The sequence below is a fragment of the Elaeis guineensis genome, chromosome 7 (genome assembly GCF_000442705.2).
Source record: "Elaeis guineensis isolate ETL-2024a chromosome 7, EG11, whole genome shotgun sequence".
NCBI classification, from domain to species: Eukaryota; Viridiplantae; Streptophyta; class Magnoliopsida; order Arecales; family Arecaceae; genus Elaeis; species Elaeis guineensis.
In genome coordinates, this window is record NC_025999.2 from 93,847,531 (window position 1) to 93,869,352 (window position 21,822).

At 35.2% G+C, this 21,822-nt stretch overlaps 2 protein-coding genes and 1 non-coding gene across 3 annotated transcripts; 1 reads left to right on the top strand and 2 right to left on the bottom strand.

Moving 5' to 3' along the window:
- Nucleotides 1-82: 82 nt before the first annotated feature.
- On the bottom strand, nt 83-155 carry TRNAE-CUC (transfer RNA glutamic acid (anticodon CUC)). Its single transcript has one exon. It is a non-coding gene; the product is annotated as a tRNA-Glu (tRNA).
- Nucleotides 156-7,449: 7,294 nt separating this feature from the next.
- LOC105032230 (uncharacterized) lies at nt 7,450-8,205 on the bottom strand. The gene has a single exon (XM_010906614.1). It carries the CDS (start codon nt 8,203-8,205, stop codon nt 7,450-7,452), a length of 756 nt encoding a protein of 251 aa, XP_010904916.1.
- Nucleotides 8,206-18,427: 10,222 nt separating this feature from the next.
- Nucleotides 18,428-21,239, top strand: LOC105032201 (rac-like GTP-binding protein RAC13). The gene is given in 7 exon segments (XM_073260252.1): nt 18,428-18,738; nt 18,843-18,930; nt 19,439-19,548; nt 19,641-19,704; nt 20,089-20,205; nt 20,208-20,311; nt 20,677-21,239. Coding segments are annotated over 7 exon segments (684 nt in total). The 5' UTR covers nt 18,428-18,636; the 3' UTR covers nt 20,776-21,239.
- The last annotated feature ends 583 nt before the right edge of the window (nt 21,240-21,822 follow it).

A 21,822-nucleotide genomic window follows, 5' to 3' on the forward strand; every position in this document is an offset into this window, starting at 1 on the left:
GAAAAGCAACGCGTGGAGGCCATGTTATGTAGTTTGTGGAAAAAATATAATTTTTCAGAAAAGAAAAGGTCAAAAATTCAGATTCCGTTGCCGGGACTCGAACCCGGGTCTCTCGGGTGAGAGCCGAGTATCCTAACCAACTAGACTACAACGGAGGTGACAACGTAAGGAAAACCATTTTATTTAACGTATGTTTTTATGTTCGCCTAGAATTTTGATTAATCCCATGATAAAGTTCGGAGCCCTATCACCCATAGAAAACACTAACATGAAGTTTTATGTGTTCTTGTAGCTATACTCGAAAAGATCCCTTTTAATTACTCCCATTATAAAGTTCGGAGTAAAGTTGTCAAAATAAGTGTCTGATGTGAGTTTTAGTTTTGTATAAAATTCTGAAGATTTCATGGACAATGTTCAAGATGGTAAGCATTTTCATACTTAGAATACATATCTAATTTTACATCAACAATGTACTACTTGTGAATGCATGCCCTTTTCTTTTACGTCTCCAATATGATTTTCTTTCATGAAATGATTGTTTTTCTCCTCCATTAAAAAAAAAAACAATATCATTCTCTTTGCACGTGCATCTTATATAAGGACTTCGGGGCAATGTTCATTAAATTATTATGCATTATGAGTATATATGGTCACATCTGATCTAAAAGCCAAACAATTATTGTGGTTTATGGCATCAAACATCTCCCAATTTGGGGTAACTTTTCGAAAGATAGATATTTTAGATGTAAAAAGACAAAGATAGATTTAGATTATGCTAAACAAAATGTAAAAACTCCTTCTATTCACTTAAGTTTGCACTGAGATTTAAGGAGTTGACAAAGTAATTATTATGTGGCTCTAAAATTATGAGCCAATTAGGTTTCTATTTTATCGTATGGTATATTTGTCATGATATCAATCTGACAGAATAATTCAAATTATATTGATCTTATAGAATCAAGTCAAGAAGGAAAAAAATGATAAAATCAAATCAAGATTTCAATAATCAAAGATCAACTATGGTCTCAGTAATTGAGAAAATCTATTAAGGGAATCAGTCATAACCAGTAGTATAATTTTGGTAATTAAGAAAATCTATCAAAAGAATCGATCATAACCAACAGTATTATTTTTTTAATTTTTTTTTTGATTTCTCTCTCCTTATTATATATATTTTCATTCTACATCACCATTTGCAAGAAAGCAAGAGAGTGTGAGTTTTAGACTTGAGAGTTTCTCTTTTGTGTAAGATTTGAGTGTATTGAGATTTTGAGTTTGAAAGATAACTATTATTTTTGTACTCTATTTTATTATAGGTAAATATCTTTGCTCTATCCTCGTCCGTGAAGTAAGCATACTGCCAAACCACATAAATTACTATGTCAATAAGATTTTTTTTCTCTCTTTACTTTTCATATCTTTCATAACAAACTGGTATTAGAGTCAGTTTCGTGAGATCAATCACTATGACTTCTTCATCATTTGATATTGAGAACTTTAATGGTACTGACAGTTTTGATTTATGACAAGTTAAAATACGTACAGTTCTAACACAGAAGAACTTGAAAAAGGTACTGCTAGGAAAAGAGAAGATGCTCCGTAATTTGACAGAAAAGTAGAAAGAGGAGATGGATGATAAAGCTTTGAAAGCGATCTACTTGTATCTATCTGATGGGGTTTTGTGAGAGATGCTTTCAGAGAAGACAACTGCTAACTTGTGGTTGAAGTTGGAATCTTTGTACATGACAAAGTCTCTTACCAACAAGTTATATTTAAAGCACCGTTATACATGCTGCGCATGGCTGAAGGTACATCCATGAAAACTTATGTTAATAAATTTAATTTTATTATTATAGATTTAAAGTCTATTAGTGTTAAGATTGAAGAGGAAGATGAGGTCCTATTATTATTGTGTTCTTTACCTCTCTCTCTTATAAGCATTTTAGAGAAAGCTTTCTTTTCGATAGAGAAACTATATCCTTAGAAGATGTTAAAGCTGCATTATTTTCTAAGGAGCTACTTGAAAAGCATATGTTTGGGAGTGTTATCGAAGGAAAAGATGATGCTTTAGTTGCTAAAGGAAGGTCTAATGATAGGGGTTCAGGTAACAGTAGCCAGAAGCATAGGTCTAAGTCAAGAAATAAAAATATAAGTTATCATTACGGTAAGAAAAAGGGGTATATTAAATCTGAATATTATAAATTAAAAAATAAGGAATAGAATAACAAATAGGGTCAAGGTCAGAAAAAGATTGAAAAATAGGCAGAAGCTAATGTTATGAGAGAAAATTCTGATGGTACTGACTATGTTCTTGCTGTAACCAGTGGTGCTTATTTCAGAAATAATTGACTCATGAATTCAGCTTATTCTTTCCACATGTATCCTAATAGGGACTGGTTCTTTACCTATGAGACTGTAAGCAGCGAAGTTGTCCTAATGGGTAACAATGCAGTTTGTAAAATTGTAGGGATAGGAATAGTTCGAATTAGGATGCATGATGGTGTAGTGAGGACTTTGACAGATATTCGGTATATCCTTAAGATAAAAATAAATCTATTTTTTTTAGGTACTCTTGATACTAAAAGGTACAAGTATTCATTTAAAAGTAGAGTCATGAAGGTCAGTAGAGGTGTCTTGGTTGTTATGAAAGCAAAGAGACTATTTTCAAATTTATATGTCTTACAGAGTACTACTATTATAGGTTCAATTGCAGTTTCTATTTTTTTCATGTTTGACTCAGAGCTTACTAAGCTGTGGCACATGAGTCTTGGTCATATGGGTGAGAAAGGACTACTCATTTTAAGTATGAGAGGTCTTCTTTGTGGTCAAAGTGTAGGAAAGATAGACTTCTATGAGCATTATGTTCTTGAAAAGCAAAAGAGAGTTAGTTTCAGTGTAGAAGTTTACAGAATAAAATCTACTTTAGACTATATTCATTCTGATCTCTGAGAGCCTTCACGTGTTCTTTCTATAGGTGGTGCTTGGTATATACTGACTTTTATCGATGATTACTCCAAAAAGACTTGGGTGTTCATACTGAAGCACAAGGATGAAGTGTTCAAGAACTTCAAATAGTGGAAGGTGATGATAGAGAAGCAGACTGGTAAGAAGATTAAGCGACTCAACATTGATAATAGGCTAGAATTTTATTATTCTGAGTTTGATGAATACTGTAAGAATGAAGACATTATTAGACACAAGACTGTGAGGCACACACCACAGTAGAATGGGGTAGCTGAGCGTATGAATAGAACTTTATTGAAGAAAGCATGATACATACTTTTGAATGCTGGCTTGTCTGGCAGTTTTGGACAGAAGCAGTTTCCGTTGCATGTTATTTAATGAATAGATCTTCTGCTTCAGCTATCAAGTTCAAAACTCCTGAAGAGGTATGGTCCGATAATCCTCCTAATTATTCTAAGTTAAGAGTGTTTGGTTGTCTTGCATATGCTCATGTTGATGAAGGAAAGCTAAAGCCTGAAGCTAAAAAATATATTTTTCTTGGCTATACATCTGGGGTGAAAGGATTTAGATTATGGTGTCCTGATCTTAAGTCACCAAAATTTATCATTAGTAGAGATGTTACTTTTAATGAGTATGCTATGACTAATCCTAAATAGAAAAATATTATTAGCTCTGAATGTACATAGATTAAAGATAACATTAAGCAGGTGGAGTTGGCAGCAGTTGATTTTAATCTTTTACAGAATTTTACTTCTGAGTTTAATTTAGAATAGTGTTAGAAGTTAATTTAAAGTAGACTTCACAATAGAATGAGCCTTACTGCATTGCTAAGCATGGACAAAAGAGGGAGATAAAGCCACCAACCAGGTATAGCCATGTTGCATAGTCTAGTCATGCTAATTTTGTTGCTTATGCTTTGTCTGTAGCTCAAGAGACAGGTGACACTGACGAGCCCTCTACATATTCAGAAGTAATTTCTGATATTAATTTTGCTAAATGGTTAGTGACCATGCATGAAGAGATTGAGTCTCTGCATAAGAATAATACTTGAGACTTGATAAAATACCTGAAGGAAAGAAGATTGTAGGTTGCAAGTAGATTCTCAAGAAGAAAGAAGGTATCTCTAGAGTAGAAGATGCTAGATATAAAGCACGTTTAGTAGCTAGAGGCTACAGTCAGGTTGCTGGATTTTCAAGAAGAAAGAAGGTATCTTTGGAGTAGAAGATGCTAGGTACAAAGCATGCTTGGTAGCTAAAGGCTACAGTCGATTGCTGGTATTGATTTTAATAATGTCTTCTCTCCGGTAGTCAAGCATAGCTCTATTCATGTGTTACTCTTCTTAATTAGTTGTCATGCATAATTTAGAGTTAGAGTAGCATGATGTTAAGACAACCTTTTTACGTGGAGAACTTGAAGAAATCATTTACATGCATCAGCCTGAAGGTTTTGTTTTGTTATTGAAGGCATGGAGGATCATGTATGCTTGCTCAAGAAATCACAATACAGATTAAAACAGTCTCCTCGATAATAATATAAGCAATTTGATTTTTTCATGATGGGTAGTGGTTATTTCAAGAGCAAATACGATAATTGTGTGTACTTTAAAGAGCTTGTTGATGAATCATTTATTTATTTACTATTGTATATAGATGATATACTTATTGTTGCTAAGGATATGCCTGAGATTGACAGGTTAAAATCACAACTCAGCAATGAGTTTGAGATAAAAGATTTGGGGGTAGCCAAAAAAAATTTTGGTATGGAGATTCAGCGAGATCGGAAGGCAGGATTGTTTTATTTAACTCAAAAAAAGTATATCAAGAAAATTTTTGAGCATTTCAATATGAAAGATGCCAAACTGGTTAGTACTCCACTTGTTGTCTACTTTAGGCTTTCAGCTAATTTATCTCCATAGTCAGATGATAAGAAAGATCAAATGTCTGATATTCTTTACTTTAGTACTATTGGCAGTCTTATGTATGCCATGATTTGTACTCGCCTAGATATTTCACATGTAGTCAATGTTGTTAACAGGTATATATCTAATCCTAGTAAAAAGTATTGGCAGGTAGTGAAATAGATATTTAGATATTTGTGAGGTACTTCTGATATTTGTTTAGAGTTCGAAAGACATGGCAACAGTATGGTTGGTTTTGTTGATTCTGATTTTACAGGAGACTTTGATAGGAGGAGATCCATTACAAGTTATGTATTTACTCTTGGTGAATATATTATTAGTTGAAAAGCTTCTTTACAGCCTATTATTGCTTTATCGACAACAGAGGCTGAGTACATTACAGTAACAGAAACTATTAAAAAAGCTATTTGGCTGAGAGGCTTATTTTGTGAATTTAGTTTGGTACATGATGTGACTATTGTTCATTATGATAGTCAAAGTGCTATCCATCTGACTAGAGATCAAATGTTTCATGAGAGGACAAAGTATATTGATGTGAGGTATCACTTTATTCGTGATATTATTTCACAGGATGATGTTACTGTAACTAAGATTGGTACTGCAAATAATCCAGCTAATATGTTGACAAAGTCTCTTCCAATTGTCAAGTTCAAATATTGTTCAGATTTGATTGGTGTTTGCAGTATTTGAGTTTTTTTCTTCCCTTTCGAGAAGTAGTGGAGAAGATAGAAAAGGTTTCTACTATATTTGGAGTAGCTTGATCCAATTTTAAGCCAAGATGGAGATTTGTTATGTGGCTCTAAAATTGTGAGACAACTTTTCTATTTTATCGTATGGTATATTTGTCATGATATCAATCTGACAGAATAATCTAAATTTTATTAATTTTATAGAATCAAGTCAAGGAAAGAAATGATAGAATGAAGCTAAGATTTTAATAATCAAGAGTCAACTATGATCTCAATAATTAAGAAAATCTGTCAAGAGAATTAGTCATAACCAGTAGTACGATTTTGGTAATTAAGAAAATTTGTCAAGAGAATCGGTCATAACCGACAGTACTATTTTTTGAATATTTTTTTCTATTTTTTTTCTTTATTATATATATTCTCATTTTACATCACAAGAGAGCAAGATTTTTAGACTTGAGAGTTTTCTTTTGTGTAAGATTTGCGTGTATTGGGATTTTGGGTTTGAGAAATAACCATTATTTCTGTATTCCATTTTATTATAGTAGAATTTCTTTGTTCCGTCCTCGTCTATAGAGTAGACACACTACCGAATCATATAAATTACTGTGTCAGTGTAATTTTTTTTCTCTCTTTACTTCTCATATCTTTCATAACAGTAATAAACATAAATAGGATCAAGGTATACAAGGAATGTATTTTATCATGCATGTGGCTGCATGGATTACTCTCACTGTCAATGCATACTCAAAATGTCTCCGGCTCCGAGAAGTATCTCAAAATAATCAGACATCAAGTTGCAAGAATTGGAGGCCGTAAAAGGCATAGGAAAGTGTTAACAATAAAGTATTGCCAGAGTTTTTACCAAAAAAAAAAATCGCCAAGAGTTACTAAGCTGTTGTAATTTGAGTTCTATGCAACTACAACTACTCAGCAACTAACGTCAAATTGCAAAACAACCCCTTGAGAGGTAACAAGATCAGTTCTGCAATTACTTGTGTAAAAGAGCTCTCTCTGTGTCTGTCTCTGTCTCTGGGGTAAGAAAACAAGGACATTTATCACTAATTAACTCTTGTCCATCCTTCTTTTTTGCATGACTGCTCGCTGTATGCCCGCACGAACAAGTAAACTATTATCATGAATGTTTTCAGGAAGAATAAGTTAGCTTTTTTTGAAAAACATTCAAGGTATATGCAGCCCAACAGTAACCTACATCCCCACATTATATAGTAATTACATGGTATATACACAATCAAATGCATAAAGTCCTTTGTGTGGTAAACTGTTCCAAGATCCAAAAGCAAAAGAAAATAATTCAAACATAATGTTGGAACACTATAACATATTATGTTAGAATATTTTCCTCTTTAATCTTCTAAGCTTCTTCCATCTGTGCTAATAAAGCAGTTTTCCAACTCTGACGACTAAAGAGAACTAGGCAAACAAACTTCTGTCCCAAATTAACTGTTCAACACTCAGTTGACTTTAATCATAGAACATAATTATACTAAAGGTGCAGAAATAAACCTAAAATAAATAACAGCAACAATACTTAGTAGGCGGAAAATTAATAGAATATGCTGCAACTTGTGTGTATGTTGGAACTTATGTTGGAACTCCTCTCCCAGAAGAAGACCTCTTTGCTAACCTTTCAATTGCCATCTACAATTGAAAGGTCAAAAAAAAAAAAAAAAAACAAAAAGGAAAAAAGACGAAGCCAGCGACAAACAACAATTCAATCCTTCGAAAAAGAAAATTAAATTTAAAAATCTTTTACAAGAAGACTAGGTAACAAAATACCTTTCATATATGACCAGTATATTTGTTAAAAAAACAAAAAGGTATATGACCGGTATATATTTTTCTACGTCTTTCTTTCTATGTTCGTCTAATGTGGTTTGGAAGATAGAGTGCACCGTGACCAATGTTCCTCTGTCCTCCATTTCCATTCTCCAGCGGAGGCATATACATAGGAGAAAGGTGATCACGATTACCATTGATCAAATTTCCATGGTTAACAGGATGGTTGATCATCTGCTGAGGTACCATTGCGACGACGGCGCCATTGTTGATCAAATTTTCGATGTTGCCGTTGTTGTTATTGATGCCCTCATTGTCATGCATCAAGTTACCACCGCCATTGTTGTGGTGGTCGCCGTTAGCCGGGTGCCGCTTCGGCGGTGGAAGCGGCGGATGGTAAGGCGGCGGCAGGCGCAGACGGCTGCAGTTGCCGCACCTTCTGATCACGTCGCGGAGCACGGCGTTCTCATGCTTTAGTCGCATGACCTCGTTGTAGCAGCCCACGGAGGGGTCGATATTTCTCCACTCCGCCTCCCACGTCAAGGTCTCGACGGCGAGCTCCCGGTCGGGGATGCTGTCGATGGCCTTCAGCATCTTGGTGAGGTTGCTGATCCCGAAGACCTTGTGCACCAGGCCGAACTCCCGCGTCCTCTCAGCAGGGAAGTAGGAGGCCAGCTCGCAGTTCCCGGTGCACTTCTTCCGCTGGTGCTTGCACGCCGCGCACGCCTGGTGGCCGCCGTGGCCTGCGCCGGCGCCGGCGCCGGCGACAGGCGCCGGTGCCGGGCCCGGGGGAGGAGGCAGGGGCTGGGGAGGATGGGAGATATTTCTCTGCATCCTGAAAGACTAAATTGTGGGGAATTAGTGTGCTTCTTTGTATTCTATTCCAAGGGTTGTTTGCACACAAAGGTGGTCTTTCTTTCAGTCAAAGAAGAGAGCCGGGAGGGAGAGAGGAGATGGGTCTGAGTCGATGCGGGGTTAGGAAAGGCGGCGGGAGGATGAAAAATATGACGGTCTTTATTTTTTTAGAGGGGAGTTACAGAAAGAAGGCCCGGTGGGGGGATCAAGGCGAGGGAGAGAGAATTTGGTCTTTAGGGTTTTGTAGGTGGTTCACCGGAAGATTTTACAAGAAAAAGATTTACAAAGATGAGATAGGCCCAGCCTCCCTCGATCGTATACAATTTTGGTCCGTGCGAAATTACTCAATCTCTTGGGATACTTTTTTTCTTGGGCCGAACAAATAATCGAAATCCAGATAAATCCATCCAATCCGATATGACAAATATTAATTTTGACCCATTGAAAGTGTTGCAGTCAATCCTCTCTTCATCCGGTCGCCTCCGAGATGCGCACTTATAAAAAAAATCCTCACTGATCGAAGATGACTCCGATGGAGATCCTCCGACGATCAAATCAAAGAAGAGACTAGACAACAGTGAAAAATCAGAAGTTCAGCGAGAGAAAGCTAGCTTGAGAGCTTAAGAGCTTTTCGAGAGCTTACCAAAACTGTTGCCTTATTCCATTTTATAGTAGAATATGGTATGGTCCTACCATTAATAATACAGATAACTGAGGAGTTGTCAAATCGCCGGAGGTTGTCAAATCGGCATGGGTTGTCAGGTCATCAGAATTAACCCATGTCCTTTGCAGGACAATACCCCAGGACGGTCGCACAGCATGTCCTTGACAGGACAACAGTCCATAACGGTTGTACGACGTTTGGACGGACTGACCGACTATATGTCGGTATTCGGCTGCGGGGACGTCGGGTGACGACTCGAAAATACCTTCGGCTGATTTGATGCTTTGTGGAAGTCGGACGTCGGCTGCCACCCCCGATAGTGAGTCGGTGATATGGATTCGGCCGCTCGACCGATTGAAAATAGTATGGACCTATTTGGCCGGCATACCTTTAGCCGGATATTGTTGGTAGTCATTGTCGGAGTCGTCTGTCCGCTCGGTGGGTAGAGTCGGACATCGGTCGGACTGTTCCGAGGATAAGTCGGCATATAGGAGTCAGCCGGTATATTCCAACAGTTGCCCCCCCCACTCCTGAGTCCGATGTCGTGTTGGCCCGCGTGAACACGTGAGCGATGGTCTCGGACGAAAGGAGTAATTTTTCATCACGTCATGCTCCGACTCTAGCGACCATACCAATGGACGATCCGATGTCAGACGTCTCATTGGAAACGCAAACTATCGTTGGTTAATTAATTCCGAGACACGGTCTTTCCGCCACGCGTCGAGGAGCTATTGGGTCGGAACCGTTCACGCAGATGGAGGCGACGTGGCTCGATCTGGGGCAGGTGCGTCGAACCATCGGATTGAGGAAAGGCCCAAGAGCTGCCTCGTATCGATATCCGAGAAATCCTCGTTCGACGTGCTTTCATCTCGACCGTCGAAGGGCCTTATATATATACGGCCACTCGCATCCAAAGCTTCATTTTTTACTGTCCTGTTTCTGGCGCTGAGGCCCTGTCGAGTTGTCTCCCAGTTCCAAGTAGCTGTTTCCGTCCTCTTTCTTTGAAAGTTCTTCTCGAAGCTTTTCATTCTTGTCCCCTTGTGTTGTGGGTAGGCCTCGGGAGGTCGAACCTCAAAAGTCCCACATCGGATAAGTCAAGAGTGTCTATGGCCTTAAGTAGCCCCAGGGAACCTCCTTTCCTCACGAGGTGCCTTTTTTCCTCCGGGGTCGAGAAGGATAAAATCATGAGGCCGCCTCGTGTGGCATCGGGACCACCCAGTGGGGACCGCCGGGGCGTGCCCGGCCTGGACCTAGCCAGAGCGGACAATACTTCATGCCAGGGATAGGGCCGGACCCGAAAAGCTCTTGACCCATATCCACATCATTGGCGCGCCCGGTCTGGGAACCCGTCCCCTACCTGCCACAGTACCCTCTTGACTGGGGGGCTGTGTTGTGGGTAGACCTCGGGAGGTCGAATCTCAAAAATTTCACATCGGATAAGTCAAAAGTGTCTATGGCCTTAAGTAGCTCCAGAAAACCCCCTTCCCTCACGAGGCACCTTTTCCCCTCCGGGGTCGAGAAGGACAAAATCGTGAGGCCGTTACGTGTGGCGTCGGGACCACCCAGTGAAGACCGTCAGGCTCGCGCCCGGTCCGGCCCTAGCCAGAGTGGACAATACTTCGTGCCAGGGACCAGGGCCGAACTCGAAAGCCCTTGACCCATATCCACATCAGAAAGATATAAATCAAATGATATTAAATTAAAATTAATAAAAAATTAATTATTTATGATCGAATTCAGTTTTCATACTTTTAATCTATATGAAATCAAACCAAATTAACATAGTATTCCACAAACTCACTTTTTTTTTGAACGGCGTTGTTTAGACTTCAATACTTCAATATTTCATTTAGATTTTATTCTAAAAATTTAAGTTTTTTTGATATTAAATTCATTAAAAAAATAAATTTAAATAAATCAATATTGAATTTAAAATTAATATTAGGTCAACATTAAAGTTCAAACCAACACAGTCCATCCGAATCCGTTGCAAACCATTCACTTCGGTTTCAAACAGTTTATATATGATACACGGTCGGCAACGAATTGAATTTTCTTCAATCCGATTAAGTTCGATCGAATAAAATTTTTCTTTCAATCTATCCGAATCTGACCCGTGCTTAGTCCTATTTTCTTCTAGTGAAACATCTTATGAAAATCAAAATTCAATGAAAATTTTCAAATATCATGACTATTAATTTAAAAATTTAAAATCTAATTTTTATTTATTTATTTATTTTAAAGAATTTGAGTTGAGCAATAATTCTTATAATATAGACGTATGGAAGGCGATTGGTAGACTAATCTCTAATTATCCGAGAAGATATCTAACATAACAATTTATTCAAATAGAAATATTACAATCCTTGCATGCTATATTCAAAAATACATAAATACTCTTCTAACACATACACTAACTCCAAATTTGAATTTTACATGGAATATTTTATCCCCGCTTTTCCATGTGACAGCAAGAAGAGACCAGTTGAAGCTTCCTCTTCCTCTCAACTCTCACTTGAGAGTCATCCAAAGTCAACTAAATCTTCTTCAATACAGCCTATTATTATAATAGTATTTGCACCAATCAACGATTCCTTTCTCACGACTCTATCTTAGCCATTTATCACTCCATCATTAACTCATGGATGGAAACTTCATGGTAAGATATTAACGTTGATTTAGCTTTTCTTTTGTCCCAAATAATTCATGTATAATGCTATCCATATGATAAAATAGAAAATAATTTATCTATTATAATAAAATTTTTAATGACCTCAAATATGATCAACATGGTGGGCAAACCAACGTGTAAGCAAAACTAAAGTTTAGCATGTGAGAGTTAGGTTTTTTTCCCCCCGTTACACGGTTGGACCATGATATGTAGGAAAAATAGACCAATTTTTCCCCTTTCGTCGATGGACACACAACTCATTGATTTCTAGCAAAATAGCATCATCAAAAAAACACTGAAAAAGCTTAACAAAAATACAATCTATTTTAGTTCTATTAACAAATGACTAAGAGTACGTTTGATTATATTTTTGATTTTTGATTTTAAATTTTTAAAAAATATTTTTTATTTTTTTTAATTTTTATTATTGAATAAAAATAAAAAATAAAAAATATGTTTGCTAACTACGTTGCTATAAAGTAAAAAATAATATTTGGAGATAACAGGTGAAGAGCTCGACGAAAAAGAAGGATTCGAAAAGGGAGGGAGAAGAGAGTGGGGAGGTGAAGAGCTCGACGAGGGAGAAGGGTTTCGACTCTTTACTTTTGATTTGGTACTTTAAACGTGGAGAAGCAAAAAAAAGTAGAAAAATAAATTTTGAAAAGTAAAAAAATTTTATTTGATATATAAAATAATTATTTTGATTTTGATTTTTTATTTTTCATAATGTTGCTAAACATTATTTTTTTGATTTTTATTTTTAAAAAATAAAAAAAATATTTTTTTAATGGCTAACCAAATGCACCTTAAATTTAGGAAAGCTTTTACTTATGGGCCTCTCTAACTAAAAGCAATTTTGATTTGGCAAGTATTTTATTGAAAGAAAAAAAGTTAAATATTACTTATATAAAAATCTAAAACCCAAGGAAAATATTTGCATGGAAAGGTAACCAACCTCAGGAAAACCAATAGATTTTTTATTGTTATTCTACAGGAAATGGGTCCGCGTCAAATGGGAAAGGAAAGTATGTAATTATTTATATTGGCGTAACCTTTAGTTATTTTTGCCGGGGGCTGCGACTTCAGGCTCTGAGACCGGCCATCTGAAGCTTTCCCGTTATCCTATACTAATGGATATGGTAGATATATCATATATTAGCAGATATCCTACCATATCTTAGGAAATAGGAAGACAGTAGATTTTACATAGTAGGCTAACGACTTTCTTATGATGTATGATCAAAACTAAAGTTTTCCATTAAACTATTTAATGACTTCTTTTGTATAAAAGATACCAACAGAGTGATTCAATTAGCCAAACTTTTTCCGTCCAATCTGATCCCACTCCTACAAATTCCCCTCGGTTCCGGCCCTTTGTATTGCGGACTTATTTCTTTTTTGGTAAATATGAGTGATTTGTTTAACCTCTTTAGTCCATGGAAACTTTGCATAATCTTCCTTCCTAAAAAAATAATTATTATTTTTATTGTTATCGCTGTTGCTGTTGTGAGTATTAGATTTTAGTCAAACGTTCAGATAGAAATAACTCTATATTATGCATTGTAATATCCGCATAATTAGTTATATATGATGTAAAGAAAAACTCATATTATATGTATTTTTGTTTCCAAGCTTACAGTTTTATTGTGAAATGATTATGGTGTTATAATGCGACTAATTACAATTATCTTCTTAAGTTTTATTTCTAAGTTCATAATTATCTACCAATTTTCTATCTAGAAGTGATTGTACAGCCTAAAGATAATAATTTTTTATTGCATGAACAATGATTGGGAAAATAATGCTATTTGTCATTATTTTCGTTATATTGCCGTTATAACAATTATTATAATAATTATTATCTTTAGCATTAAAAAGTTGAAATCACACATTTTAGGTAAGTAGGGGGCATTATAACCATTATAAGAATCATAGTTATTTTGCTTGAAGTCTATTATAATGGAATAACCCCATTTTTGAAAAGTTGGTTCACATATTAATATTGCATTGATGATTGAAATAAAAAAATAGATTATAGTCTTCACTATGTTTTTCTTTTTACATGTAAATTTGCACATATATTTTCACTATCTACATTAATATTGGCTAAGAGGTTGGTGATTTTATTTGGCACAAAATTCTCAAATATATTGAAATTATATTTTGGCACCCCACAAAGATATTTCAGGTAATTTTAAATCCAATTCCACTCGCAGTGGAATATAATATTTTGGAAAATCAATTGTGAATTGATTCTACATATTTTATATAAATAAAAAATTAAGATAAGATAACTCATAGGAGCAATTGTACCCTATACTAAGTCTCTACCAGTAAAATACCGTAGGAACAATTCAAGATGAGATGAAGGAGGCGATAATCTAAGATGAGCTATATGATAAACGAGATCCACAAAAATAAGAAATTTGATTGGCATGATGCAATGCTGACATGGTACATTTAATGTAGGGTATAATTTCTCAACTCAAAATGATTGTTGAAAATCAGGTTTTATGGTTATAATAAGAAAAACTAGATGGGATATATCAACAAAAGATTTTATTTGCTACAAGCAAGATAGAAAAAATTCTCTTAAATTGTTGTTCCCTTTTTTATAAAAATAAAGTAAAACAAAATTTATATATAGAATGAATATAATTGTGGGAATCAAAAAATAAAATATCTACAAATTAAATAGGAAAGCCAGATACCGCCAACCATAAAACAAATTCTATATGTATTGTTTTATTATTTGGGAAAGTAAATAAATATATAAGCATAAACAAAAGTAAACAAGTGGGAAAAATAAGAGCTTAACGTATTTTTATCTTCTTCCTTTTCTCCCTTTTCCTAAAAAATTCTGCACTTTATTTTGATTAGGCCTAATATTTTAACATCATCCCTCTCGATATCTTAAAAATTATAATTATAAAGGAATTATAATAAAATGAAGAAAGAAATCGCATATTGTTAATCGTACCATGTTTGATTTCATATAAAACTTTTTATCCATAAATTTATCAAAGTTTAAGCAATCGATTAACAAATAATAAGGATTTGTATGGAAAACAAAGAAAACATCAAATCCTTTTAACCCCAAAAAAAGAAAAGCATGTGTGATTTAAACCTGCGGAGGTATAATTCTGATTTTTTTTTGAGAAATATAAAATAAAAATTTCCACACAGATACCTGAACTCGAGCCTCTCCCAAGTAAAGTCGTAGAAATACAAATAATAAGCTAGTTTCTATGATTTTTTAACTTGGGAGAGTTTATATAGTAATAATACGTAGGACAATGGTATAATCTTTCACCCTTTATAAATTCTAATAGCAACAGTATAATACTATACTAACTACAAAATTGATAAGCTAGATAGGATAGATCAATAAAATATTTAATTAGCTACAAGTAAGATAGGAAAGATTTCCTTAAATTGTGGTTCTTTTTAAAAAAAAATAAAATAAAATTTATTAAATCAGTCTTGAATGCATATAATTATAGGAATCAGAAAATAAAATATCTAACAATTGAGTAGAAAAAACAGATGCAGCCAACTATAAAATAAATTCTGTATATGTTGTTCTCTTCTTTAGGAAAGTATATAAATATATAAGCAGAGACAAAAGCAAATTAGTGAGAAAAATAAGAGCTTACCATAATCTTCTTCCTTTTTTTTTTTTTTTTGAGTCATAATAAAATGAAGAAAGAAAGTCACATATTGCAAGTCACGTCGTATTTGACTTCATATAGAACTTTTATCCATAAATTTATCAGAGTATAAGCCATCGATTAACAAATAATAAGGGTTTGCATGGTACCCAGGAAGATATCAAAACCTTTAAACCCAAAAAAAGAAAACAACGTATGATTTAATCATGTGGAGGTATGCTTTTGACTTTTTTTTTTTGAGAAATATATAACAAAGACTTTCACACGGACACCTGCATATGACCTCTCCCAAGGAAAATCCAAGAAATATAAGTGATAAGCTAGTTCCATGATTTTTTAACTTGGGAGAGTTTATATAATAATAATACGTAGGGCACTGGTATATTCTTTCAATCTTTAGGAATTCTTATAGCAACAGTATAACACTACACTAAGTACGAAGTTGATAAGCTAGATGGGATGGAACAATAAAAGATTTAATTTGTTACAAGTAAGATAGAAAAGATTTTCTTAAGTTGCTGTCCTTTTTTTTTTTTAAATAGTAAATCAGAATTTATTAAACCAATCTAAAATATTGAATGTAATTATGAAAATCAAAAAATAAAATATCTAACAATTGAGTAAAAAAATCAAATACCGCCAACCATAAAATAAATACCATATCTGCTATTCCCTTTTTTTTTAGGAAGGTAAATAAATATATAAGCATTAACAAAAGCAAATAAGTGGAAAAAATAAAAGCTTACCGTATCTTGATCTTCTTCCTTTTTTTTTTTTTTTTCCTTTTCCTCGAATACAGTGCTTTGTTTTGATTAGGCCTGGTATTTTAACATCATCCCTCTCAATATTTTGAAAATCATAATTATAAAGGAATCATAATGAAATGAAGAAAGAAAGTTACATATAGAACTTTTATCCATAAATTTATCAGAGTTTAAGCGATCGATTAACAAATAATAAGGATTTGTAGGTACCCAGAAAAACAACGTGTAATTTAAGCCTACGGAGGTATAATTCATGCACAGGCGTGAACTTAGAGTAAATATTCGTTGCAATGGCAATACCACGTCACCGTTGCAACGAATATTTACTCGTGAACTTGGACCTCGCCTAAGTCCCAAAACCACAAGTGATAAGCTAGTTTCCATGAGTTTTTAACTTGAAGGAGTTTATACAGTAATAATATGTAGGGCAATGGTATAATCTTTCAACCTTTGAGAATTCTAATAGCAATAATATAACACTGCACTAAGTATGAAGTTACATGCAGCACTTGTTCCAGAGTCGAAGTCCTACTAAACTCTGGTATTAAGACGTACGAAGAAATAAAAAATTGATTATATGGGTTGGATGATGTCTAATAATCTTAGCCTGGCCCATTTAATAAGAGGCTCGATTTTGTACCCAACCCTAGCTTCTAACCTACTATTCTAGAGATCAAGTCCAGAATAGATCTGGGTGGAGCTAGTCAGGCTGCCCACCAAGGCCAGCACGTTGACAGGTCAAATCCCTTAAAATCCCAAACTATCCCACTCTACGTTGAGAAATCGGCAGGACAAACCTTGAAGTGAAGCCTTCCACCAATAAATAAATATATATATATAAAAGAAATTGAAGTCTGTATACTGTCAAACTAGGACGAATAAGCCTTTAGCCATTATCTTCGGTACGTAGCAAGTTTTGGTTAAAGACACAGAAAACACAAGCAATGGTTGACTGAGGCCCGGTGACACCTCTCAATTATATCAGTGCTGATAAGTTGTAAAATAAGATTATACAGTCATGAAGAATGGAGTGATTTATTCTCTCTGAAAAACATATTCGTTGCAAACAGTGATACCACATCAAATCTATAGTAAATCAATAAAAATCTTTATATTTTATCGATTACCGTATATTTTATTAATTTTTATGGATAATACCCTACATTACTCTTCGGTATTTCATCTATTTTCGACTGGTGATTGATTTGTTACAGACGGTGATATGTATCACCATTGCAACAAAAATTTATTTTTTCTCTCGGGGTGTGATAGGATGATCCATTTTTTGCGCTAGATCGCCTGTTATATGTTGACTCTAAATAATGCTGCTCAAATTCTCTTTTGAGCCATAAATGTGTGAACACAATTTTCATGTTCACCATCTTCGCACTTCCTTCCTTGCTAAATGTGAGAAGCAAAATATCCAAATACCAGACCAGCAGGTATACATCCAAATACCAAACTAGCAATATATATTTTGAACATCATGGATGATAAATCCGGGCGTTGCATGGGACTACTTTAATGGCCGATACCCCGTCTCTCTGTCTTTCTCTATATATGTATCTCATAGAACTCTCTTCCTCTTTCTGGTCACAAACGCTTCTGCTCTTAGCATTCGAACCAGCAGTTGTGCCTCATTATGCCATGATTTTTTCTTTTTAGCCACATACTTATTGCTTTTACTGCCACTTTGTTACCTTGTTAAGGAAAGCCTTCCAAAACATGTCAAAATCCTCATACCCAATCAATAGATAATTATTTGCGCTTTAATTACTTAATCTTTAAATTACAAGCAAATTGTGAATTTGTATGAATAAATTGCCTCAATACAATTTGGCCTAGAGAAATATCTATATAAGGGCATATATATTTGATACTCCATCCCATCTCATCAACAAACTCTCCATTATCGTTCAAAAGAAAAAGTTCATAAATCAAAAACAAATAAATCAATAGAAGAGAACTTTTATTGTTATGTCCTCATGAACATAGTCCATTAGGAAGAAGAAGCATCTTATCAGGCACTTCATTATTGATGCATTAATTAAAGTTTCTTCTCTCAAATCATCCTTTCCCTTTCCCACGTTTCTATGAAATTAGCTAGAGAATGGTGGCACAATGATAGCCCCACCATCATAGTGACTTGTTACATAATTAATTAAGCAAAGGCTTCCCTCTTCCCGTTTTCCCATCATTCCCTTCATTCAATCCCATCTCCCATCACTAGAACAACCAACACTCGAGTGGGGACTGATCGGTGGATTCTGGCTGTGGCCTTGCACTCAAAGCAACGCAAAATAAAATAACATCTAGATATGGTGCCGACCATCATTGCCAACCCTCCCCCCAATATCCAAGAAGATGAGGCATACACCCAAATGCTTGTGGGGCTGCATCCACCTCATTAAAAACACCTTTCCCCACCTTCACTCCCATAGACTCATTCCCCCCTCCACTCCCCTTCAAAATTTAAACATCCCCACCACGCTCGGCCACCAAAATTCCCACCATAACCTCCGTTTCTCTTTTCCACTGCCTTTCCCTTTCTACTTCATTTTTTTTTGACCGGTATTCTCAAAGCATCTATACGAGTAGCACCAAGAGAAGGAAGGGAAGGGAAAGGGAGGGAGTTCGAAGATGATGAGCACGGCGAGGTTCATCAAGTGCGTGACGGTCGGCGATGGAGCTGTGGGGAAGACGTGCATGCTCATCTGCTATACCAGCAACACCTTCCCGACGGTAAGGCCGATAAGTTTTTTTTTTTTTCCTTGGGCCAAAGATTTGGGTAGCTTCACAAGTTTGGCAGAGTCCATGGCAGCTCATTTTCTCTTTGGGGTTGATAGGATTACGTTCCGACCGTGTTCGACAACTTCAGCGCAAATGTGGTGGTGGATGGGAGTACAGTGAACCTTGGGCTATGGGACACTGCAGGTCAGCCTACTAGAACTTTTTATTTTCTTATGGGAAGCCAGAGTGAGCAGGCTCAGGATGGAGCCAAGAGAGAGCAGTTTCATGGCACAAGAAATAGATTCAAATCTCATATTAGATTGATTTCGATTTTGACAGCAATTATTGACAAAACCACACCGGCTAACCATTCCATTCGGTAGCTTATACTAGATTTTGGTAGTTGGTATAGGCTCAGTTTTCATGAGAAAAATGTGTAGAGTGTTCATTTAATTAAAATGCGTAAGTACTCTGCCAATAAATAAATAAATAAAATAAAACGTGTAAGTAGAAGATGATGATGGAGGCTCATGGATTCATTTGTATTGAGGTGGTGAGGTAGAGTTGATGTGTTGTTTAGAAAATTTTATCTTGTTTATCTATAAATTTAGAAAAGTAATAGGCGGACACATTGATATCTCATTTAGAAAGATATGATAAAAAAACAAGTAGGCGAGCTTTCCAGTTTGCTAAATTAATCCTACTGTTGCAGGGCAGGAGGACTACAATAGGCTAAGACCTCTCAGTTACAGAGGGGCTGATGTGTTCTTGTTAGCTTTCTCTCTCATTAGTAAGGCCAGCTATGAGAATATTTACAAAAAGGTTATACTCTTTCAAAAATTCTCTTTCAGCAATTTTGGATCTCCGGGGATGCGAACTTATTTCCAGTTCTTCTTTGTTTGTTTATTTTACAGTGGATCCCTGAATTAAGGCATTACGCTCCCAATGTGCCAATTGTGCTTGTGGGAACTAAACTTGGTAAGTAGATTGATGGAGTTGCCTATGTATGCCTTTCTTCAAACTTAAACTGATAAAATTACATATCACCAAGTGAAATATATCTTGTCCATCAAGAAGTCACATTAACAATTCAAACATTTGCAGATAGGAGTAAAGGAAAAATGTATTTGTTGTGGTTTTCCATATCCTTATTAGAGCCTTAATGGTTTGACTATCAAAACTGATGCATCATCAAACTACAGTGTTTTTTTTTTTTTTTTTTTAAGAACTTCATTTTTGGATTATGCAAAACTATTCTTCTCTTTTTTTGATATTTGTAATCATTTATCTCCTGAATAGATGTTGACCCACAATATGATTATATTCCAGAAACTAATATTAGTTGTTTATAATATGGTGTAGATTTACGTGATGACAAGCAGTTTCTTATTGATCACCCTGGTGCCACACCAATTACAACTGCACAGGAAAGTATTTCCAATGAGAATAGCTAATATTATCGAGTTCCTTTCTCAAGCTGCATAATATTTTACAAAACATATTCGGTTTTTGGAAACAGGGAGAAGAGCTAAAAAGGATGATAGGTGCAGCTGGTTATATAGAATGTAGTTCCAAGACTCAACAGGTACAATTCAGGTTATAGTTTAAAATAATGTTGTAAACTTTAAAACACTTAATTTGTATGGTTGATCTTGATTATTTCTATTATCTCTCCAAGGTTTTCTGAATACATTTATAAGTTTCTTATGGATATAGCTGAATTGAGACATGGGCATTGCCAAAACGAAAGGAAACTAAGACATCACTGTCTCTGCTAAATTGTTTACACTTTTTTGTATTTGGTATTCTCTGTCTTCACCGGAAGCATACCAAGATTTTCATTTTATATTATGATAGATATATTAGATTGTCATATATTACGCCTAAATGGACTTAGTTTTCTAACTTTATGGTAAATACATTGTAAATTCCTGCGTCTTTTTATTGTAGAATGTGAAAGCGGTGTTTGATGCTGCAATTAAGGTGGTCCTATTTCCCCCAAAGCCCAAGAGAAAGAGAAGAAAGCGAAGGACTTGCTTTATTTTATAAGTTTGACGAGTATTCTACCACTGATTAATGTTGTCCATTTCAAGAAAAGTTGTGTTAGCCTTCTTCTTTTCATTTATTATTACTTCTAATGGATGCACTTTGTTTTGAGATCTTAAGGCTTGTTTTCTATAATGTATTTTGAATCCTATTTTTTCGTGAATTAACAATTTGTTCTCATCAAATCTTTCCTATGAATGATTCACCTATAGTGATTGATGAACAATCAAATCTTTCCTAAATATTTATATTTGCTATGTACAATATAGCAAATGGGGTTTACCTCAATAGTTATATCTCTGTGTTTATGAATCAAAAATTTCAGGTTTGAGTCTTAGATGGTGCATCCTCAAATATTTTAATTAGATAATTATGCGTGGGAGGATCAACCTCCTTTACTCTCGAAAAAAAAAAAAAACAACCATTCATTTAAATACAACTTGTTTTTAAATGGCTATATTTGATAAGTTATTGTAAAAATAATTATCGATCCAAATAGAAGGATACAACTTGTTTTCTAAATGACATTTGAATACAGAATTCCCACATCTACTTTTTGTATAAAAATCCCAGGTTAGCAAAAATTGGACTCTATCCCAATCCAAGATACCCGATTTCATTACCCTAGTGAATTTAGCTCATAGTTTTTGATTTTCCCATTGAACTTTGTGCAAATTGAACCAAAATATAGTATAAATGATTGGCATGTAGAAGTTCAATTTGCATCATGAGCTTTTATCTCATATTTGTAACCATACCCCCTCTCTTCACCAATGATTCGTGATATTTTTGGCTCAGATCGCTCAATTCCTCTCCCCCCCCTTTCTCTCTAATTAACGTTTTCATTTGAACGGAACAACATTCATTCAACTACTCTACTGTTCCGTTGTTTCTCTCCTTCACGCACCTGCAGTTCACGTGCCGGGTTCGGGTGAGGATAGTTTCGGAGCCCGGGAAGCCTCGTGCATCACGCGAAGCTTGGCTCGGCCGAGCGACGGCATGGAAGGCAGACCGCATTAAATATAAAAATATACCTAAAATTAAAAGTAA